Source organism: Cupressus sempervirens, chromosome 10 (genome assembly GCF_028749045.1).
Source record: "Cupressus sempervirens isolate cs-2001-9-10 chromosome 10, ASM2874904v1, whole genome shotgun sequence".
In the NCBI taxonomy this organism is placed as follows: Eukaryota; Viridiplantae; Streptophyta; class Pinopsida; order Cupressales; family Cupressaceae; genus Cupressus; species Cupressus sempervirens.
This window is the reverse complement of record NC_143127.1, coordinates 609,349,251-609,371,191: the sequence shown is the minus strand read 5'-3', so window position 1 is coordinate 609,371,191 and position 21,941 is coordinate 609,349,251. Positions and strand designations below refer to the sequence as shown.

The window sequence follows — 21,941 nt, the reverse complement described above, 5'->3', positions numbered from 1 at the left end:
TTTTTTAAATATCAACACACTAAAAAACCTCCATTTTACATCTGAAAGTATATTTAACAAGCAATAAATTTTCATTTAATTTTTTCCTGCATTTGAATAGTTTATATTGTATTTATTTTCTAATAATTGCTTCTCATTTGTTCCATAGAAAACACAATACCAGTATCAAGTTCAAACGGACTCTCTACATTAAATATTGCAACACCTTCATTTTGTATTAGTCATTGCAACATCTGCCTTGGACCTATTGGAGCATCATCTAGTATCACTAATGTTGTTGAAAGTATTCCAATAGTTCCAAAAGAGATGAAATGCTTTCGAATGTGTTTATCAGATGTATATGGGGTTCCTAAAAAGACAAAAGGTTTTCGAATGTGTTTATCAGAGGTATGTAAGGTTAATAATGGACTATGTCCCTAATTTTCCCCATTTCTCAAATTCAAAACCCCCATTTTGTCAAATTTGTCCATTGAGCGAGACCATGACTACACAGGGGTTGCAAAGATCTTGAAGAAATATGACAAGACAACGGGAGGCATGTTACGGCAGCCATTCATCCAGGAGGTTCTGCAACAACCATTCTTCACCACAGAGCTTCTCTCCTATCTCGTCAAGAAATGTGAAGAAAAACCCTCAAATTTGAGCAATGTCGCATGCTAGAGAGCATTGCGCGTCTGTGAAGCATCCAAGGAAGCATTTTTACAGAGCGCGAGCTCACAGTAATCCTCTCAGTGATTCGCACTTTCCTGTACCTCTCTGTCCGGCTCAATTTGATTATGCCAACCATTTCCCTTCATATTTCTTCGAAAAACATCTCCAAGACAACAAATCTCCAGCGCCTAACCCTAATGGCAAAGCTCAAGAAGAACACGAAGTCTCGAACTCTAAGGATTTGAAACCAGCGAATGCATGTTTTGCCTCAACTGGTCAAGAAAAGAAAATTCGGTTTGCAGATATTGGTTGCGGCTTTGGTGGGCTTTTGGTGCAGCTTTCACCCATTTTCCCATCGACCCTGATGATAGGCATGGAGCTCCGCGACAAGGTAAGCGAGTATGTTAAAGAAAGAATTTTGGCTTTGCGAAAAGCGAATCCGAGCCATTATGATAATATCTCTATAGTGTCCCTACTGAGTTTGTTTCCAGAGCATATAAAGAGGAAAAAGGAGGAGAAAGAAGCAGCAGAAACTTTTCCATACCTTGGGTGCTCAATTTGGCGATTCGGAGGCAGTGATAATTCTCAGCAGCAGCGGAGCTCGATTCAGTGGTAGCAAATAATGAGCAATGCGCCTCTTTTTTTTTTGCCTTATAGCCCGACGACGTCGCAATTGCGACGTCGTCAGGCTATAAGGAAAGAAAAAAAAGCCAAATGCAAATTGACGTCTCAAAACACTCCCAAATCTATTAGTGTTTCATGTTTAGTTGATGTAGCTTTAACACATTCCTTATTATGATGTTTAGCATGTGATAGGTGATGTTATCTGCTTGCAAGTTTATCTTATGCTTACTACTAGCATGTTAGATTTTCTTTGCTTATATTGTAGCATGTTCAGTAGTGGTGTCCCTATCATGATAGTACTGATGATCTGATTATTGGCTTGGTATGTTATGCGTAGGGGGGATGGCTAGGGCTCACGATGGTCTTATGATGCCATTGACGGTTGGGAGGAATTGTGTACCTAGTTTTATTGTTTTGTGCATCGTGATGTTAATTATGCTTAATGTGATGTTGTTTTCAGTTCACTGTGATGTTCCTTTCTATTCTTCCCTTTGCTATGGATTAGATGGTTAGACTTTGCTTCCATTTTTCCATCTTTTAGCTTTGATTCGAGTGTTCTTGTCTCAAAATGTGGATCTGGTACTCCCCGGTGTGGAGGAACTATGTTTTGTAGTTTCCTTAGCCTTTTATTACCTTTTTTGTGTGCATGTTGATTTGAGTTCTAGTGCAAGATTGCACTTTTTTGTGCGAGGATGCAAGTCTTTAGGCAAGGATGCAAGTCTTTGCGTGAGTCTATGCAAGTCTTCATGTGAGGTTGTGCACCTTTTGATGCGAGAAGGAACTTCTTTGCATGAAATATTTGGTGTTCTGTAATTTTGCACAGAAAATAGGAGCTATTTAGTCTTGTCGGGAAAAAGTTTAAAAGTTGGTTTTGGATACCCTTTTGGGTTTTTCACCTTCCTAATTCAAAATAGATTTCCTAAGGGGTTTAAAATATATTGTTTAAGTATAAGTTGATGTATATACTTAAGATATATTTTAATATATGCAACAATTCATTTGAGATAGGTTCTAGACCTCTATGAGCTAAGATAAAGATTCTAGGAGATTTTAGGTCCTCAGGATTTCAGACTTAGCCAATTTTCAAGAATTAGCTTTTGTCTTCAGCTTGGTTGATCTCGTATGTTTTCTTTTTATATTTTGGTTGGTAGTGGTGTTTGGAGATCCATTGGTGTGAGGTTTTTTGTTGTCTTCCATTGCGATCCTTTTGATCTGTGTAGATTGTTATCATGTGCACTTACACTTGGTTTTTAAAAAAAAATTATTTTGCTTGTATTTCATCCTTGTTTCCAAGGATCTCCAAGCGAGGCATTACATCTGGTATCAGAGCCTAGTTGCAACATTGGGATCTCTATGTTATGCTTCCACTATGGTTTTGGTTTCTGTTGTGTATTGTTATAGTATGTTTTATTATTTGATATCTTATTGGTTCATGCTTTAACTCTTATGCTTGTGATCAGATTGTTCTGACCTTATTTTGTTGTTCCTATAGTGATGCCTCTTATACGTAGGCTTGGTGCCTGTGGTGGTACCCATAGTGGTAACCGTGGAAATGAACACCATGAAGAGGAACGTCAGGAAGGAGAGGGAGAATAGGGTAACAATGCTAATCAAAATCTCTTGGGGGCATTGATGCTAGTGCACCAAGAAATTCTTACTCCAATGGGCCCTCATGTTAAGGAGCACCAACATAATCAAGAGGATGAAGAGGGATCTCATCATGGAGAGTCCCACTATTCAGAGCATAAAGAGGAGGAACACGAGCGTGAGTGGGAATGCTCTCGTACACTACCTGGCAATAGAAGGCACCATTGGAGGGGCCATGGTCAAGATGATGTTGATCTCACTCAAATTGAGATGATGCAGGAACTTTAGAGGTCCAAACCACCAGAGTTTGATGACAAGGGAACAAAAATCAAGGCTAAGACCTAGTTTCTCGATATAGGGCATTGTTTCTCATTACTACCTTATGGGAGCAACATAAAGGCCCATTATTCAATCACATAGCTGAGGGAACATGGTTCCATTTGGTGGGGTGAAGAGAGTGAAAGACTTGGTATCAATGTCACAGATCTCACCTAGGAGATCTTTGAGGAGAGGTTCAAAGAGAAGTTTCTTTAAGCACAGTATCGTGAATCTTGCATTGATGAATTCTATGAGCTTAAACAGGACTTTATGACAGTTTATTAGTATGAGAAGAAGTTCCTTAGTTTGAAACATTATTTGAGCTATAGGCATGATGATGCACTCATCACCCAACATTTTGTTAGGGGTCTCAGAGACTCCATCATTGGAGATGTTGATGCTCATCAACCGAGGACACTTGCTCTTGTCATGGAGAAGGCAAGGATCATTGAGAGCAATGTGGCTAGGGGGTATAGTGGTAAATTTGGTTCTTATAACCAAAGTGCTCAAAATTTAGGATAGGATGCTCCATTCACTCAGTCCTCAAGCAAGGGCCAATCCCAATTAGAACCCTCTCAAGGTGGTCCTTACCGTAAGAATAAGAAGAAGTTTTGGGGCAAGGGTGGACAAATTTTTGGTACCTTAGGAAAGAAAGGGGATTATTAGAAATGAGGAAAGAAATCTCAGCTAGATCATCCTAATCAGAGTGTTCAACAGAGGTAGTGCACCCTATCCTAGCGCTACTTAGGGTGGTCATTGGTTAGGTCCCAACTTTTCTGGGAATTGCTACACTTGTGGCTAGCCTGGCCATAAATCTTATGATTGTTTGATTAAACCATCCACAAGACCTGGTAAGGTGCAGCAAGATCTGAGCCTACTATAGGAGATGTAGGTAGGAATCATAGAGTCTTTGTGGCAATTGACAATCGCCAAGCTAAGTATCAAGGTATGGTAGTCAAGGCTACAAGTACATTGCATGGTATTTCAACTTCAGTTTTGTTTGACTCTGGTGCTTCTGATTCTTTCATTTCACTATCTCTTGTTCATCAATGTGAGCTAGTGGCAATGCATCAGGTTGATAGGTGGCAGGTTGAGTTAGCCACGAGTTCTAAGGTGGTTGTGGACTCTTTGGTTGGGAGTTGTGTTTTGAATTTGGGAACCTTCTCCACCATAGTGGACTTACGCATTCTACCTCTGGGAACATATGACATTGTGTTGGGCATGGATTGGTTAGCCACCCATCAGGCGAATATAGATTGCCATCATAAGGTGGTATAGTGTGTGGATGACACAGGTGGTCAGGTGGAACTTTTGGGAGTTCAGAGACCAATTTCGCTTCGTATGATCTCAGCTAATCAATTGAAGTGGAGTGTCTAGAAGGGTTTCCAGTTGTTTCTTGTGTCTCTTAGTGATATTGAGGAAGTCAAGAGCCATACAGTGATGCTTGATGATCACCCACTCCTTCATGAGTATGCAGATGTGTTTCCTGATGAGATTCTAGGTATGCCACCATAGCATGACATTGATTTTTGGATTGATCTTGTACTAGGAGTAGAGCCTATTTCACGAGCTCCTTACTACATGACTACTCAGGAGTTGAGTGAGCTCAAATTGTAGTTGGGGGAATTGTTGGGCCATATTTTTCCTAGTGTATCCCTGTGGGGTGCACCAATCATCTTCGTGAAGAAGAAGGATGGTTTATTTCATTTGTGCATCGATTACCAACAGTTGGATAAGGTGACGGTGAAGAATCATTATCCTTTGCCGAGGATAGATGATTTGTTTGATCAGATGTAGGGAGCACAAGTGTTCTCAAAGATTGATCTTAAGTCGGGATACCATCAGCTTTGTATCCAAGAGGTTGATATTCATCGAACAAATTTTTGTACACGATATGGGCATTATGAGTTCACGGTTGTACCCTTTGGGTTAACCAATGTGCCATCAGTATTTATGAGTTTGATGAATGGTGTACTTCATACTTACCTTGATCAATGTGTCATTGTATTCCTGGATGACATATTGATCTATTCGAAGACTGAGGAGGAGCATGAAGTCCATTTACATTAGGTATTACAGTGCTTGAGAGACCATCAATTGTATGGCAACTTGAGTAAATGTGGGTTCTTCTAGTCTGAGGTGAAGTATTTGGGACACATCACTGGTGATGGTATTGCAGTGGATCTAGAGAAGATTCATGCTATCATGGATTGGCCAACACCCACTAATATCTCAGAAGTTCATAGTTTCATGGGATTGAAGGGTTACTACCATCGCTTTATGAAGGATTTCTCATGAGTAGCCCATCCCATCACTTCCCTTCAGAGGAAAGGGAAGAAGTTTGTTTGGTCAGACCAGTGTGAGGCAACAATTAATTCTCTTAAGGAGTGTTTGACCAGTGCACCAATCCTTACAGTGCCTAATCCTGTAGGTGATTTCTTGGTTTGCATAGATGCTTCATTGGAAGGCGTAGGTGCAGTGTTAATGCAAGATGGTCAAGTGATTTCTTTTGAGTCTAGAAAACTCAAGGACCATGAGCTTAACTACCCCACTCATGATTTGGAACTCACGGCCGTAGTGCATGCCCCTGTCCGTTGGAGGCATTTTCTTTTGGGACACAGGTTTGAGTTGCATAGCAATCATAGGAGCTTGTAGTATATCTTTACTTAGCTAAACCTAAATGCACGATAGCGTCGTTGGATGGAGTTCTTGTGTGAGTATGACTTTGATGTTCATTACATTAAAGGGAAGGAGAATGTCATTGCGGATGCTTTGAGCAGAAGGCAACATGAGGTATTAGTGATGTCATTGGGAGTGGATTTGCAAAGCCGTATCTTAGAGGTTTTTCTTGATGACACTTGGTATCAGGAGGTGAGGGCGAAGATCGAGTCTAGATGTACCCTTGAGGGGAAATTGTTAGGTTATGTACTTGAGCTCGATGGACTACTACGTCACATGGGGCATATCTATGTACCCATTTTGGGTGATCTTTCTACCTTGGTTTTGTTGGAAGCGCATTGTGCACCGCATTCCACACATCTTGGTGTTAAGAAGATGCATGATGATCTCAAAGAGCTCTACTTTTGGGTAGGGATGAGATGCAATGTTGCTGATTTTTTTGCTAGATGCCTTGAGTGCCAGAGAGTGAAGGTAGAGCATCAGCATCCAACAGGTCTTTTGCAGCCACATACCATTCCAAAGTGGAAGTGGGATATGATATCCATTGATTTTATCATAGGGTTGCCTATGTCATCATAGAGACATGATTGTATCATGGTGATAGTGGACAAGTTGTCCAAGGTAGCACATTTTTCACCCATGAGAGCATCCTACACAACTTCTTCTGTAGCACATGTTTTCTTGGAAGATATTGTTTGTTTGCATGGGATTCCTCGTCAGATCATTTTGGATAGAGATCTAGTGTTTACTTCTACACTGTGGACATCTCTCCAACATGCTTTGGTCGCACATCTCAATTTTAGTTCGGCTTATCACCCAGAGACTGATGGTCAGACTGAGAGAGTTAATTAGGTTCTAGAGGATATGCTTCACATGTATGTTATGGATAGGCTGGTGAAGTGGGAGGACTATTTGTACCTTTTTGAGTTTGCATACAATAATGGTTATCATAGTTCTCTTGGCATGCCACCTTTTGAGGCCTTGTATGGTAGACCATGCCATACCCCTTTGAGTTGGGATCATTTAGAGGACCGAGTTCTTTTGGGCCTAGAGATGCTTTAGGATATGGAGCAGTAGGTTGTTTGCATTAGGGAGCATTTGGTTACTGCTCAGGATAGGCAAAAGAAGTATGTAGATGCCCATAGGTTGGATCGTCACTTTTCTGTTGGTGACAAGGTGTTTTTGAGAGTGCATCTGAGGAAGAGCCTCATTCATTATGGGAAAGGCTCTAAGTTGGTGCCACGTTTTGTTGGACCTTTTGAGATCCTCAAAAGGATTGGTCCTATTGCATATTGACTACTGTTGCCACTTAGCCAGTCACACATTCACGATGTTTTCATGTTTCTGTGTTGAGATAGTATATTCCAGATGTGACCCATGTTCTTGATTGGGATGCCTTGTAGGTAGTGAATGGGCAGCTTACTTTGGAGCCCATTCATATCCTATAGCACTAGAGGCTGACCTTGCGAGGTCAGGACATAAAGCAGGTAAGGGTCTAATGGGACCCAAGCGATGAGACCTCTGTGACTTGGGAGGATGCTACACAACTGAGGGGATTCTACCCCTATCTTTTTTCCAGCTTCCAAGAGTAAGCCTATGATAGTGGGGGAGGACATAGTGCCTCTTGTGTTTGTAGTCTATACCTTGTCTATTTTTGATTCGAGAGATACTTGATACTCTTTTTATGTTTCTTGAGATGACCCGAGGGTTAGATGTTATACTTGGATTTAGTACCACAGATGCTTTACTTCTATACTATTTAGTTTATCAAATTTGCATGTTGATGCTATTTTGAGATGATAGTAGATCTATGATGATATCTAGTTATATGATGTATTGGACATATTTATTGATTATGTTATGAGATGGATTCTAGGCTATGGGTATTTACTTCATTTATGTTCGTTACGCTTTTTGCAAATGTGAATGATGTAAATGGATTAATTAGTTAATTAATGTTTAAATTACTTTAGCTATTATATTATATACAATTGCACTTGATCGTGTGTTTTAGTGTGCAGGAATTATATCCCTAGTAGTGGCCTATGGAGTTAGTGATTCAATTGTTCATAATTACCAATGTCGTCCCTGTATGGTCGATGTATCCTTATTTTAATTATTCTAATTAAAACCTTCCAATGATTAGTAAATCTGAAACTCATCTACATTATGCGATTAGACCTATGAGCATGTTTGTGCATTTAGAAGTTTGCATTTTTCACAAAAGTGTTAAGTGATTTTCAGTGATTTTGGATATTTGGGTTTTAAATCTTTTTGGATTTAATTTTTGGCAACTTTTCCTTAGGTGAATTTCCATTATGGATAATAACCTATTTTCATTTGGGTCGATTCTGAGTTTAACTACTCCAGCTAGCTATTTTCCATAATCGACTATTCACTCAAAATGAATAAATATTGGAAAAGTGAATTCATTATTCACTTCTCACATTTTGGAAATTGAATTTGGAGAGAAAAATTTGAAATCTTCTTCTTAAGGATTATTGTTTTATTTGTTGTGGGAGTTGTGAGCATGGGATCTTTGCGAGGTTGGTCTCGTTGGATTCAGCTAGAGGAGTTCTTGCTTTGCCATCAGTTTCAGCAGTTTCAACGGATTATTTATTTTATTCTACGGGTTTCAATTTGGGCCCCTTTTGGTGTCAGGTGGGGTCTTTCTGTTTTAATGTTTTTGCTCTGTTTCTACTTCCGTTTCTTGTAGCAATATGTTAGGGGGTTGAGAACTAGTGTTCCCCTCTGTTTCTGTTTGCTAGTTCTACCCAGTTGGTCAAGTATGAATGTTTTCCCTATTTTCGAGATGGAGTTTTGAGATTTTGAGCCGTTATGCTGGTCATTTTTGCATACGGTGTTTGATTTCATTTATTCTTGGATTTTTGGAGTTTTTGCACCCAAAGGACAAATGGGTTTTAATTTTGAATTTTTCCAAATTTGGGGTTTTTACCTTGTTTTGCATGTCGCCCTATTTTCTCGAGTTTTCTTGGCACAATGTGGTTCATGGACGTGGATGATCCATTTGGATATCAGTCAAACCACTTTTTGCATTTTTTTTGCATTGGGATGTGTGATGCATCCATCCTCTCGATTCTATTTCAATTGAGGGATTTTTTGCTTTGTGTTCTCATCTAGTCCTTTTGGTATGATCTTTGTGATGGTGGTGCACCACACACAAGTACATCTATTGGGTGACCTATGGGGCCTAATCTTCCATGGTACTTTCAAAAGTTGTGATCATTTGGGATGGGTTGGAAATTTGCATGCCTACGGGCACTCATCATTGGATGAGCATGAGTAGGGTAGGGTAGCATATGGAGGGGGCTTCTACCTTGCAGCCTAGTGATCATTGTGCCTAGAGGTTTGGTGAAGGAAGCTTTAATTAAGTGATAATTAAATAAAATGTTGGGTTGTAATAAACTTAAGATAATAAAAGATTTGGGGTGCTAGAGCCTTTTCATTGAGGCATGTTGAATATGCACAAGTCCTAGCTTGGGCCTTTTGATGCCAAGTGACTCTCCATGATGTTAGTCCCTACATAGTAGCCCATTGAGATGTCTAGCCAGGACCTATAGTTATGCATTGTCTATGCCTTGGATTTAGTCATCATACTACCTGCGCATGAGTATTGGCAATGGATGTTTGTTTTGTGTGTGTTTGTGGTTGGATCATTATTTCCATCAGCACGGCAGGTGTGGACCTACAGGTGCCACGTGGGTGGGAGGTGTAGCCACCTTCACCACTGCTAGGGATCGACGTATAGAGATGGTCTTGTATCCTAGTGCGACTGTTGTTGGATGTGTCACTTGGTACTTTGGATTATAGAGTATGCTTTCTTGTGATTTATGCTTTCATTGGAATGTCATTTTTCATGTTTAGTTGATGTAGTTTTAACGCATTCCTTATTATGATGTTTAGCATGTGGTAGGTGATGTTATTTGCTTGCAAGTTTATCTTATGCTTACTGCTAGCATGTTAGATTTTCTTTGCTTATATTGTAGCATGTTCAGTAGTGGCATCCCTATCACGATAGTATCAATGATCTAATCAATGGCTTGGGATGTTACGCATGGGGGGGATGGCTAGGGCTCACGATGGTCTTATGATGCCATTGACAGTTGGGAGGAACCACATACCTAGTTTGGTTGTTTTTTGCATCGTGATGTTAATTATGCTTAATGTGATGTTGTTTTCAATTCATTGCAATGTTTCTTTTTGTTCTTCCCTTTGCTATGGATTAGATGGTTAGAATTTGCTTCTAGTTTTTCATCTTTTAGCTTTGATTCTTGTGTTCTCACCTTGAAATGTGGATCCGATACTCCCTAGTGTGGAGGAACTATGTTTCATAGTTTCCTTAGCCTTATATTACCTTTTTTTGTGTGCGTGCTGATTTGAGTTCTCACGCAAGATTGCACTTTTTCGCGTGAGGATGCAATTCTTTGCATGAGTCTGTGCAAGTCTTCACGCAAGGCTATGCACTTCTTCACATGAGAAGGAACTTCTTTGCACAAAATTCTGATGTTTTGTAATTTTGCGTAGAAAATAGGGGCAATTTAGGCTTGTTGGGAAAAAGTTTGAAAGTTGGTTTTGGATACCCTTTTGGGTTTTTCACCTTCCTAGTTCAAAACAGAATTCCTAAGGGGTTTAAAATATATCATTTAAGTATAAGTTGATGATATATTTTAATATATGTGGCGATCCATTTGAGATAGGTTCCAGATCTCTATGAGCTAAGATAAAGATTCTAGGAGATTTCAGGGCCTCAAGATTTCAGACTTAGCCAATTTTCAGGAGTTAACTTTTTTCTTCAGCTTGGTTGATCTCGTATGTTTTCTTTTTATGTTTTGGTTGGTAGTGGCGTTTGGAGATCCGTTGGTGTGAGGTTGTTTGTTGTCTTCCATTGTGATCTTTTTGATCTTTGTAGATTGTTATCATGTGCACTTATACTTGGTTTTAAAAAAAATTTATCTTGCTTGTATTTCATCCTTGTTTCTGAGGATCTCTAAGCGGGGCATTACAGGTAATAACTAAATTAGCTCAGTAAATGCTTAACATATAAACTTTTAGATATTGTCTATGATTACCATTACTTTAACTGAGTTGCAAACATATAAAAGAAAATAACATGAACACATTTGACACTAGGATTTGACGTGGAAACTCAATTTGGGAAAAACCACCAATTGCAACTAGTTACTATTTTCACTCTTCTGAAGTGAGCCCTATTAGGATCCAACCCTGTTAAAGGTTACAAAACAAATTGTTAGGTGCAACCTTGTTAGAGGATTTAATCACCCTATTAGGAGTGGCCTTGTTAGAGGTCTTGAGACAATTCAATAGAATTGCCACCTTGTTAGAGGATTTGGAAATAGCTATTAAACCAACTTTGTTAAGAGATTTAAATCACTACTACAATGGTTAGAGAGTAACAATAAGATGACATAATTTGAAATCAACTGATTTGCTAATTATAGATATCTGTTTTGGCTTGTACTTGATTGTTTTGATCGAATATAACTTTGGTGCTCTATGAGGATATTCTGATTATCCTTCAAATTCACTTTCTCTTCTCATTATTAAATCTCTAATAACATCTTCGTGTATTGCACCTCCTCATACATTGAAATCACAAACTTGACCTTATACTTATATCTTCCACTTTGTCAAGTCAGCTCATCTTAGGATAATTAATATTCATCACCTTAGTCAATTGGAATCAATAGCTAAATCAATTATGTCAAAATAAGAAAATCCTTCATTAGCCAACCTAGCTGGATAGAAACTAACTCAAAAACAATTTCCTTTGTTAACTAACAGAAGCTTGGATAACATTGCAAACTTGCAAAAATCCTTTGGCAACTAAGTGAGCTTGGTTAGCACTAGTTCCATCTAACTTTTCTTCATTAACTGAGTGAGTTCGGTTAACACTCACTTTCTGCATCTTTTCCTTTGATGCCTAAGTGAACTTGGTAGACACTACCTTTTGAAGTAAGCAAACACATGAGTGCTCGGTGGACACAAAAAATTGTCTTCATTGCCTGAGTGAGCTCGACATAAATTGACTGATAATGATTATGAAATTTGTGTAACATCAAAGACAACACATAATTAACCAATTGTATCCAATATAACAATCTCATGGAAGCCTTAGCCATTTTATATATTGTGGAGCAATGTTGCTTGAGGGGATGGCACAAGCTTTTCTGTGAATCTGACTCTCAAGTGGTGGTGAATTTGCTTACTTCGCAGTTGCTTGAGGATGTTAGATGGCAATTGGATTCAATTTTTAATCAAACTCTTCTCTTGTGTACTTCTCTACAGTCAGTTAGTTTTAATTTCATTCCTCGAGAATGGAATAGAGCTATTGATTGTTTGGTCAAATGGGCTTATAATCATTTTTAGGATTGGAATATTGTAGATAGGGGCCAACTACCCTTAGATGTGTCGTGTTAGGTAGATGACATTATTGCTCAGGATAGGGCTCCTTGTTGAACTCTTCTTTATGTTTCTCTTTTTGTCTTAATAAATGTGTACCCCTCTTTTAGTTCATTACATAGTATTATGTTTAATATATATATATTTTTATGTCTTAGCAATTTAAACATGATAAACTCATACATTAAGTTGAGTGATTGCATTGAGTATGTATTCACAAATGTATTATTTCAATTTTACTGTCATAAATTATTAAAAATTTGATTAATTCTAATTCACATTTTAAATTGTTAAAACATGTCTCTTTTATAATTATTGCACAATTACAAATTATAAGCTATCAAATAAAAAATAGCTAAAACTTGTTAGTGTTAAATACTATCTATCCACTTTACCATTGCACCTCTCCCTAGTTATATATATATATATATATATATATATATATATATACAGAGAGAGAGAGAGAGAGAGAGAGAGAGAGAGAGAGAGAGGGGCATGCATTTTAGGTGCATATTTCTCTATTCTCATTAATGGAGCACTAGCAGGTCTCTTTGCCTGCCTCTTCCCAAGGAGTTCATCAAGGTGACCCTTTTTCTCCTTTCTTGCTTATCATTATGGCAAAGGCCTTCAACAGACTTATTTACTCTTTTAATCAAAAGAGATTATGGAAATGTATCAACATTGTGGGTAAATCTTTGTCCATAACTCATTCTCTTTTTGTTGATGATACTTTACTCTTTGGATCATCTACATATCAAGAAGCACAAAGTATGAAGAAAGCCATTGATTTATATACACAAGTTTCAGGTCAATGTATGAATATAACTAAATCTAAAATTTAAGTTTCTAATATATCCCATTTGTTTACTCAAAGAATAATCCACCTGCTAGGTTTTGCCCTTGATCATTTGCCTTCTACTTATCTTGGTGTTCCCTTTTCTATGGGATTAAACAAACCCTCTTATTGGAAATTTGTGGTTAATCGTATCGAAAGTAGAATTAGTGCTTGGAAGGTTTGCTAGTTATCTCTCTCAAGTAGAATTTTTCTTATCAAAATTATTCTCTGTGCCACTCCTAATTATTATTTCTCCATTTTACAAGCCCTCAAAGATATCATCTCTCAAATTGAAACTTTAATCCACACCTTTCTTTGGTTAGTAAATATGAATAGACAGAAGAAAATACCTCTAATTTCTATTCATGCCATGTCAACCTCTTTGAGAATAGGAGGTGTTGAACTTCCCAACATTAATAATAGGAATAAGGCTTTTGGTGCTAAACTAGTTTGGCAAATGTATGACAAATCCTCTGCCAAATGGTGTCGCCGTTTACAAGAGAAATATTTAGATAACTTGGAACCTTCCAAGGCTTTTATTGTCCTGGACTGGCCAAAGGGCTTTGTCATTTGGGATTTCATTGTGGCTTCTCAAGAAGATATTACTTCATTCATATATTGGGAAGTGAACAATGGTGATATTGTCAATTTTTGGTTCAAATCTTGGAATGGGTTCCCCCCCTGCCATTATTGATTCCTTAAAGGATTTCTCAAACATAGTGATTCAAGCTTGGGGGACATCTTTTTCTAATTATGTCTCAGCTATACATAGATTCACAGGGCTAGTCATTTGGCAAGACCCCTCAATTCTTCCTATAACCCACAATCAAGCTACTTCTTTCAAACAAATATTAGTTGAAAGGAATGTTTTTATGTCTAATCAACTAGATTGCCTCTTCTGGGTTCTAGCTAAAGATGGTAAATACTTTGTTAAACAAGGATACTTAGCTCTCCAACACAATATGTTGGAATAGTTCAGTTCTAACAAAAGCAAAATGATTTGCATGGCTTGCATTAAGGAAGCGAATTTTAACTAGTGATCATCTTCATAGATTGGACATTTATGATCCCTTTAGTTGTGTGCTATATCTACAAACTATAGAAACATCAGATCACCTCCTCTTAAACTGCCCTTTTGCCTAAGATTGTTGGCATTTTGTTCTTAATAAGCTTAATTTCATATGCCATTACCTCTTTGTGGGATTTATTCTAGGCATGGCCAATCTTATATTCTAAATCAACCTTTTCTTGTCTTTGGAAGTGCATCCCTGCATCTGTAGTATGGGCAATTTGGAGGGAGAGAAGTAAGAGAATTTTTAGGAAGACATCATCTCCAATCCCCCAATTTCTTGAAGGATTAAATAGAACTATTGTTGAGCTTGTTAATGCTATAGTAAGTAAATATAAGGGTAAACATGTTTTTTCTCCTTGGGATGGCTATGTTATTCATCAATAGAAGGGTTTACTCTTTCCTTACCTTCCTGCCCCATTGTGTCCATCTAAGGTTCCTTTTCTCTGAGCACAAACCAAGTGGATTCCCCCAAGTGAGGGTTATTGCAAACTCAATTTTGATGGGGCATCTTGGGGAAATCTTGGTAACTGTGGCTATGGCATAGCCATTGGAGACTTTTAAGGTCATGTGATTGTAGCAAAATTATCCCCTCTCCCTCTGAGTACTAATAACAAAGTTGGGACCTTGGCCTTGCTTTTTGGTTTGTAACTTGCAAAATCAATATATATCTATTTTAATGTTGAAGGGGATCCATCCATTATTAAATGCATGTATTAAACGTCATGTATATAATTGGTCCATAAAATGTATATTGCATCAAGTATGGTCTCTTCTTGATTCAATCTCTAACTGTTACATCATGCATACTTATGGAGAAGGCAATCTATTAGCCAATTGTCTGGCTAATTTGGGTACTGACGGGGTTTATATTAACTCTTTACTTTCCCCACTGAAACTCCTTGATTTTCCCAACTTGGTTAATATTATGACAAAAGAATATATTTAGAATAATGTTGAGCAATTCTCAAATATTATTTGATAGTAAATCACAGCTTCTCTACAATTTCTCATGTTTTACTTTTTTGGATCTTACTTGTTATTTTGAGATATTGTATGCAATTCAAGGTCTTGGATTGCACTTGCACCGGATGGTTTTTTTCTAATATCACAGTCTCAATTGGAGTTTTGGATGAAGATCAATGATAGAAACTTTTATGACATTTTTTTGGCTTGGCTCTTGGTGTTGTCTTCAACACCAAATAATGAATTGTATTCATATGAGTTTTGGGCACTTTGTAATCACAATGTTCTAGATTTGGGATTTACATAGACATGATTCATTAGTGTTGATAGATGCTCTCTTTAGATGCAATCTTCCTTTTTTTGTATCATTTTTGTATCAGGCAATGACTAAAGTTTTTCTTTTCTGGTTCTTTTCTTCGAGAGTCATTTTTGAACCAATTATTATTAATATAAATATAATGTTTCATAATTTTATTTTTATTTTGGAAAAAATGAACAAATAAATAAATTTGATTTATTAAACCAAACGATTCAACATCACCATAAACACAAAGTTATCCTAATAGGACATTAAGGGTCCATTTGGTTCATGAAAGATGATAGGAATTGACTTTTTCAAAATCTGGATTTAAAATTTTTTGTGTTTGTTTCAAAATTGGCAAAATGGAATTAGAATACCAGACTTTTAATTTTGTCTCAAAACCAGATTTTCCAATTTCCTACTAGCAAGTAGGAATTGAAAATCAAAACCTGATAATGTTTTTTGAGGAATGTCAAAACAATAGATTGTACTACTTTTTAGAGCAACTCCAAGCTCTAGCACAAAAATATGTCTTCATACTCATCTTCCCAATTTGTTCAAGTAAAATCCTAAATTTAAGAATGAAGATTTGCACAACCATAATTAGACTAGAGATTTCTAAAGCATAAAATTGTCTAGATACTAGATACGTGGAGACGGCCATTCCAAACAATATACATGAAACTAACCAGTCACAAGTACAACCAACAATCCAACTTATTGACTGGCCGGCTGCGATAATCTCCTCTCTTCCTCAGCGGCCTGCTTGGAAAACCTAAATAGATGGACTATATAATGGGTGAAATAATCCATCTTCAAACTTCTTGTAGAAATGGGTACTATCACGGCTTTACTTTCAGTAGTTATTGCATTGTTGGCCCTTTTACTAGGGACCGATCCATTGGGAATGAGTCTTTTATCACAAAACCCAAATATATCATTTAAACCAGTTCAGCTTCATCCACTTTCATCTCAACCCAGAGTTACAGATGCGAAGAACAGGCTGAAGAATGCAGAGATTGCTGCTGTGGTTGATGGTGCCGTGGGTCCAGAGAGCTTGGCATTTGACAATGAAGGGAGGGGTCCTTATACGGGGGTTAGTGATGGCAGGATTCTCAGATGGGATGCCCCAACCTCAGTTTGGACTCAATTTGCTCTCACCTCACCAAATAGGTAAGTGGGTTCTTCAGTTTTGCCAGTACAAAATTTCAGCAGACATTCGAAAATCAAATTTACTGACCAAAATGTAACGGCCCAATGGGAAATTAATTTGTTTGGGTTTCTATGATTTTTATTTGCCTGGCGCTATCACTTTTTGAAAAATGAAATTGGTGTTATTTTAGGTTAGTCAGCATTTGATGGGGTGGGTATGTTTTTTGAGATCCCGAGCGTAATTTGTTACAGAATTGTTTGGTTCTTAGACTCGGAATTATGGTCTCAGAGAATGCTCTGGCCATTGTTTAACACAGCACTACAGAGTAAGTTATTGCAATAAATCAAGGAAGAATTCAGTCAGTTGAACACTAAAAGGCAATAAAGGGGGAAAATAATTGATCATTAGCATTCAGACATGAAGTTGGTCCATATCTTCTTGTGTAAACATGAGCCTGCCAATTTATGTATGGTGTGGTCAGTTCCCTTTTCTCATCTTGAAGAAAAACACGGAGTTTTTATAGAAGTAAGCTAGACTTACAAAATAGGTGCTTCTCAAAATTAACCAGACAAAAAAGATACTCCCAGAATTAACACCTAAATTAAATGCTGTATTTATCAATTGTGCGATCAGTTCTATGGGATGTGTTTAGATGTGAACATTCTGAAACAAGGAACAAAGTTGTGCGAGGGAAAATACTCTCGTCTTTATCATTTCCATACACATTGAAATGGAATCCTTATGTACTTTCCTAAATAAGATCACGGGACTAAAAACTACATGAAATGAAGGTATAATAAGAAGGAAAAATGGACAACAAAACAATGATGACATTAAAGGGTTTGATAATAAAAAATCTTATACGACTGAAAGCTATTGATAAATTTTTTGGACTTAAGTGCATGCGTGTAATATCTCCCACTTTTTATAAATCTAATGCACTCTTAAAATGATTGCCCCAGCATCAGTATTACAAAGTTACTGTTTTCAGTGAGAATAACATGGGATTTGGGCCCATTGTAACAAGGGAGCTTAATACAAATGCTTTCAAGTTCAACAAGGATGTGTTAGATTTATTGCAAATGTACTTGTTAGGGACGCATTTCTAAATTCACTGTCTAATGCAGGAGTCTATTTGTTTTCTAAGAATGCTTTTTAAAACGATTTGCTTGGTGTGGTAGACACGCCAGGTTTCCACCACAAAAGAATGCTGGAAACCATTAGGGTTGTACAATGTGTATCTATTTATTGAATATTTTTTTTGGCAAAGGTTAGAGTACTTCTTTAGTTAAAAGCCAAGGACCGAGGGATATCCCTTCTGCTAAAATCTTTTCTGGGTACGATCTTGGCTTCATTTCTTATGGTCTCGGAACCATGCACTTAGCAAAACTTGATTCTTGATGAACTCATTCAGAACCATTCGATTTCACCAACAAAACTAAGACCAATTTCACTAGTGCTCCCACTTAAACTCTGTGTTTGCCAAAAAAGGAGTGCACTCAAGGTGCTGCCCGTTGACTTGGGGCTACTGTCTCTAGAACCCCACTCTGTTTTTGGAAGGGAAAAACTAAAAATTATTTTGGACCATGATGGATTCAAAATAACATTCTTTTGTTCTCTCGAATTTTTCCCAACAAAAACCTTGAGTAATTGAATTGCAAGTATACATTTGGTTTGCTGAGATAATCCTGAACTCAAGTAATGCTTCCATGGTTGCAGCAGCAGCGCGGATCTATCTGAGATTTGAGCACATGACCTGATATAGAGCTAGTGATGTTGGGCTGAGTGATACAGGCTTCTCTCTAGCATAGCTCATGTCACCATGTTGTGATTTTCGCTTTCCATGTCATCTACATCGTAATCTATGCTCAGGTGGGCTTACAATGCTGCTGCAACCATGGAAACATTACTTGAGATCAGGAACCCACATAAAGCCAGTGACTTCATTTCTCCATGTTGTGATTATTTTGACATTATGGATATTATAATCTATGCTTTCTGTAAGATCATTTTAAAAGTTGTAAATATTCTATCCTTCAATTGAATTCCTCTTTTGTTTATTTGTTCAAACTTCAAACTAGTGTAAGTGATCGAAGTAGCTCAAAATAGACTATTTTTTAATGTTTTTTTTGAAGTTGATGTAAAGAAGAGTGCATCCAACAACCTTTATATCTTTTGAAATATTTATATATTACGTTTTTATCATTTTGTCAAGCAGCTATTGAGTCTAGTTGTGGAGTCTGAGTCTGGTACTATGGTTGAAATGAATATATAGTATCCTCAAGTTTCTCTACTTGTAACTTATGGTCTTTGCAGTGTAACCTGAAACTGCATTATGTAATTTATTTACAAACGTGCATATTGATCCGCATGTGTAACTGCTTCTTTAGTTTTTCCTCGAGGATACTTTTAATATCTGCTACCTAAGATCCGAATTGGAAGAGCCAGGCATTCCTTCAGCATTATGGTTGGTTCTTTGCAATTTCTTTAATAAGATTGAGGTTAATTCCAGCCTTAAAACTACTGCCAAGCTAATCAAATAGGACTTACGAAGATGACTTTATTGTCTGATTGGAGGTTTATGCTTATATCTTTAATCAAATGAACTAATGTATTCCTTGCACCACCAAAGTCCGTTCACAATGGCTAGAAACACACCAAGACATTGATTTTCTAGTTTACAAAAAGATAAAAAGGCCTAAAAGTAGCCCAAAGGCATGCTGACACCTGTAGCTACCTGAAACATTAATGTTCATGAAAGGACAGGAAAAGGAGAAAACTGGTTATCCTTCTCAATATTCAGAAACTGTCTCACACAGAATCTTGGTAGCTTAAACTGACAATATAGAAAAGTTTCGGTGCTTAAGACCATGGTTCGATCCTCTTGTTTTGAGAAATAAACCCGGTATAAACTTCAGATTGAAGATGTATTATTCAGAATACGCTTGTAATAGTGGAGTATAGTAAATTCTTTATTGCAGTCAGTATGTGAAGTTTGATCATCATTGTTATACATGGACTAGAATAAGTCCTTCAAGTTCCTCTAGGATACATGTTTCAAAGATATGTAGCTGCCTTAAGGTTTCCATTTGTTGTTTATTACTTAAATTATCCATTGCATGGGTAAACAATGAACATTTATTACTACACGGCTAATATTTTGGGATAATAGCTTTTCGATTTCTCTGTGCGTCTAGATCAGAAGTCTGTAATCCAAAGAATCCTCCTGCACCCAACCTAGCTTTTGAGCACATTTGTGGCCGGCCTCTGGGAATGAGATTTCAAAGGCAAACTGGTGAGCTTTATGTTGCAGATGCATATTTCGGATTGCTTGTTTTGGGTTCTGAAGGAGGGCTTGCCAAGCTCGTCGTTAATGAGGCAGAAGGACAACCACTTGGATTCACGAATGACCTAGACTTTGATGAACAAGGAGTGGTCTACTTCACTGATACTAGCACCACTTTTCAAAGAAGGTAGCTCAACAAAAATTTGCACTCACCTTTGTTATTCTTATTACTCTGTTGTCTGTAAAACTCAAGAGTCTACAATATAATGGTCATTCGTGGGTCAATTAGAACTTAATAAATAATAATTAATTACAACAAATAATAATAATAAATCTTAACTTCAGCCTCTTACCCATAAAAAAACAAAGCTAATGTAAGTTTTTATTGAGTTGCAGGCAGTTCTTGTTTTGCATCCTTAGTGGGGATGATACAGGCAGACTGATACGATTCGATCCAAAGAGTGGAGAAGTCACCGTGCTCCTTAGGAATCTCAAGTTTGCAAATGGAGTTGCAATGAGCAAAGATTTCTCCTTTCTTCTTGTTTCAGAGACCACAAATTGCAGGTATGTTTCTCAGCCAATTGTTCGTTTTCCCACTATTCTCCAAGACGTGTTTCACAGAACAATAACATCCATGGATGTGGCCTAAAGTTGTTCGATACACCTGCTCAGATATACCTAGGGTTAAGCTACACCTGCTCAGATATACCTAGGATTAAGCTTATTTGCTGGTTTTCTTTTCTGGGGCTTATTTATGTAGGATTTTATGGGCGATTCATTCATTTTATTATTGGTTCCTGTGATTTTGTGGGTATATGCATAGTTTGAATGATTTAAATTTTGGGTGACCAGGATTTTGAGGTACTGGTTGAAGGGTCCTAAAGCGGGAAGTTCAGAGGTATTTGCTTTACTCCCAGGATTTCCAGACAACATACGGCGCAATGCGGAGGGGGACTTTTGGGTAGCCTTACATTGTCGGAGGAATCTTCCTACGAGCTTGACATTATCTTATCCATGGCTTCGTTGGGCGATCTTTAAGCTTCCCCTCTCTGTTAAACAGCTTTACTATATCTTCACTGGTGAACATCAACAGGCGATTGCAATTCGTCTTAGTGAGGATGGAAAGATTATGGAAGTTCTCGAAGACCAACAGGGCAGCACAGTGAAGCTCATCAGTGAAGTGGAAGAACGAAATGGGAAGCTGTGGATGGGATCCGTCATTGTGCCTAATGTAGCCCTCTACTCGAGATAAGCAAGTTTGTGGAATTTGCCCTCCTTAAGATCATGTTTGAGTTCGCAAGAGCCTGTTCAACAGATTTTCAATGGCGCGAATGAGCATGGAAATGAATGCATCAATTTATGTTTTATTTTTCTTAATCCTTATCTCCTTTGTTGTTGCTTGACAACCCATTCTGAATAATGCAGTTTAAATTGCAAATATTGTCATGGTGGTTGTTGTAACTTATAAGAAGTTTTGGGATATAGGAAAACGGAGTAAATTTTTTTTTCGAACTTGGAATTATCTTGTTGTATTGATTATTTCCTCACTTGTGTAAGAATTACTTGGAAATTCTTAAGCAACTGGTATGAAGTGCATCTCTCCATAGATGTAAAATTGTAAGATGAAATTATAAATTTTGTAGGTATTTTTACTTTTTCATGTTAAATTATCAAAGTGAGATATTGTACGTCCGTGTCAAGTGGTTTTTATTAAAGAATGACTAGGGGGACTTGATGATGTGATATTTAACATTAATAAAAGAGGGAAAATCATATACCTTGAGGCTTTCATGGACACTCCCATGGTAGTTTGGAATTTGCAAAGGTAGCTAGATGATCTATTTTGGCAGTTTGAGACATACCTTTATTCAAAAAATATTGGCTTTATCTGGAGAGGAATATTCATTTCCTTCTACGATGGTTTTGTATCATTTGATAATATAATCCTCTTTGCCTTAGGTAATATCTCGTGGCATATGGGTATGGGGTCCTCCCTTCCTTGGATCTAAATGATTGGAACGTGTGAAATTT

The 21,941-nt window shown here is 37.5% G+C and overlaps 1 protein-coding gene and 1 pseudogene across 1 annotated transcript; both read left to right on the top strand.

Annotated features, from left to right (window-relative positions):
- Nucleotides 1-646: 646 nt before the first annotated feature.
- On the top strand, nucleotides 647-1,267 carry LOC149535327 (tRNA (guanine-N(7)-)-methyltransferase pseudogene; annotated as a pseudogene).
- A 14,940-nt stretch (nucleotides 1,268-16,207) lies between these two features.
- Nucleotides 16,208-21,422, top strand: LOC149535326 (protein STRICTOSIDINE SYNTHASE-LIKE 10-like). Its single transcript, XM_089804149.1, has 4 exons — nucleotides 16,208-16,644; nucleotides 19,822-20,097; nucleotides 20,307-20,474; nucleotides 20,763-21,422. The coding sequence occupies exons 1-4, from the start codon at nucleotides 16,304-16,306 to the stop codon at nucleotides 21,160-21,162; spliced, it is 1,185 nt and encodes a 394-aa protein (XP_089660275.1). The 5' UTR covers nucleotides 16,208-16,303; the 3' UTR covers nucleotides 21,163-21,422.
- Nucleotides 21,423-21,941: the final 519 nt, after the last annotated feature.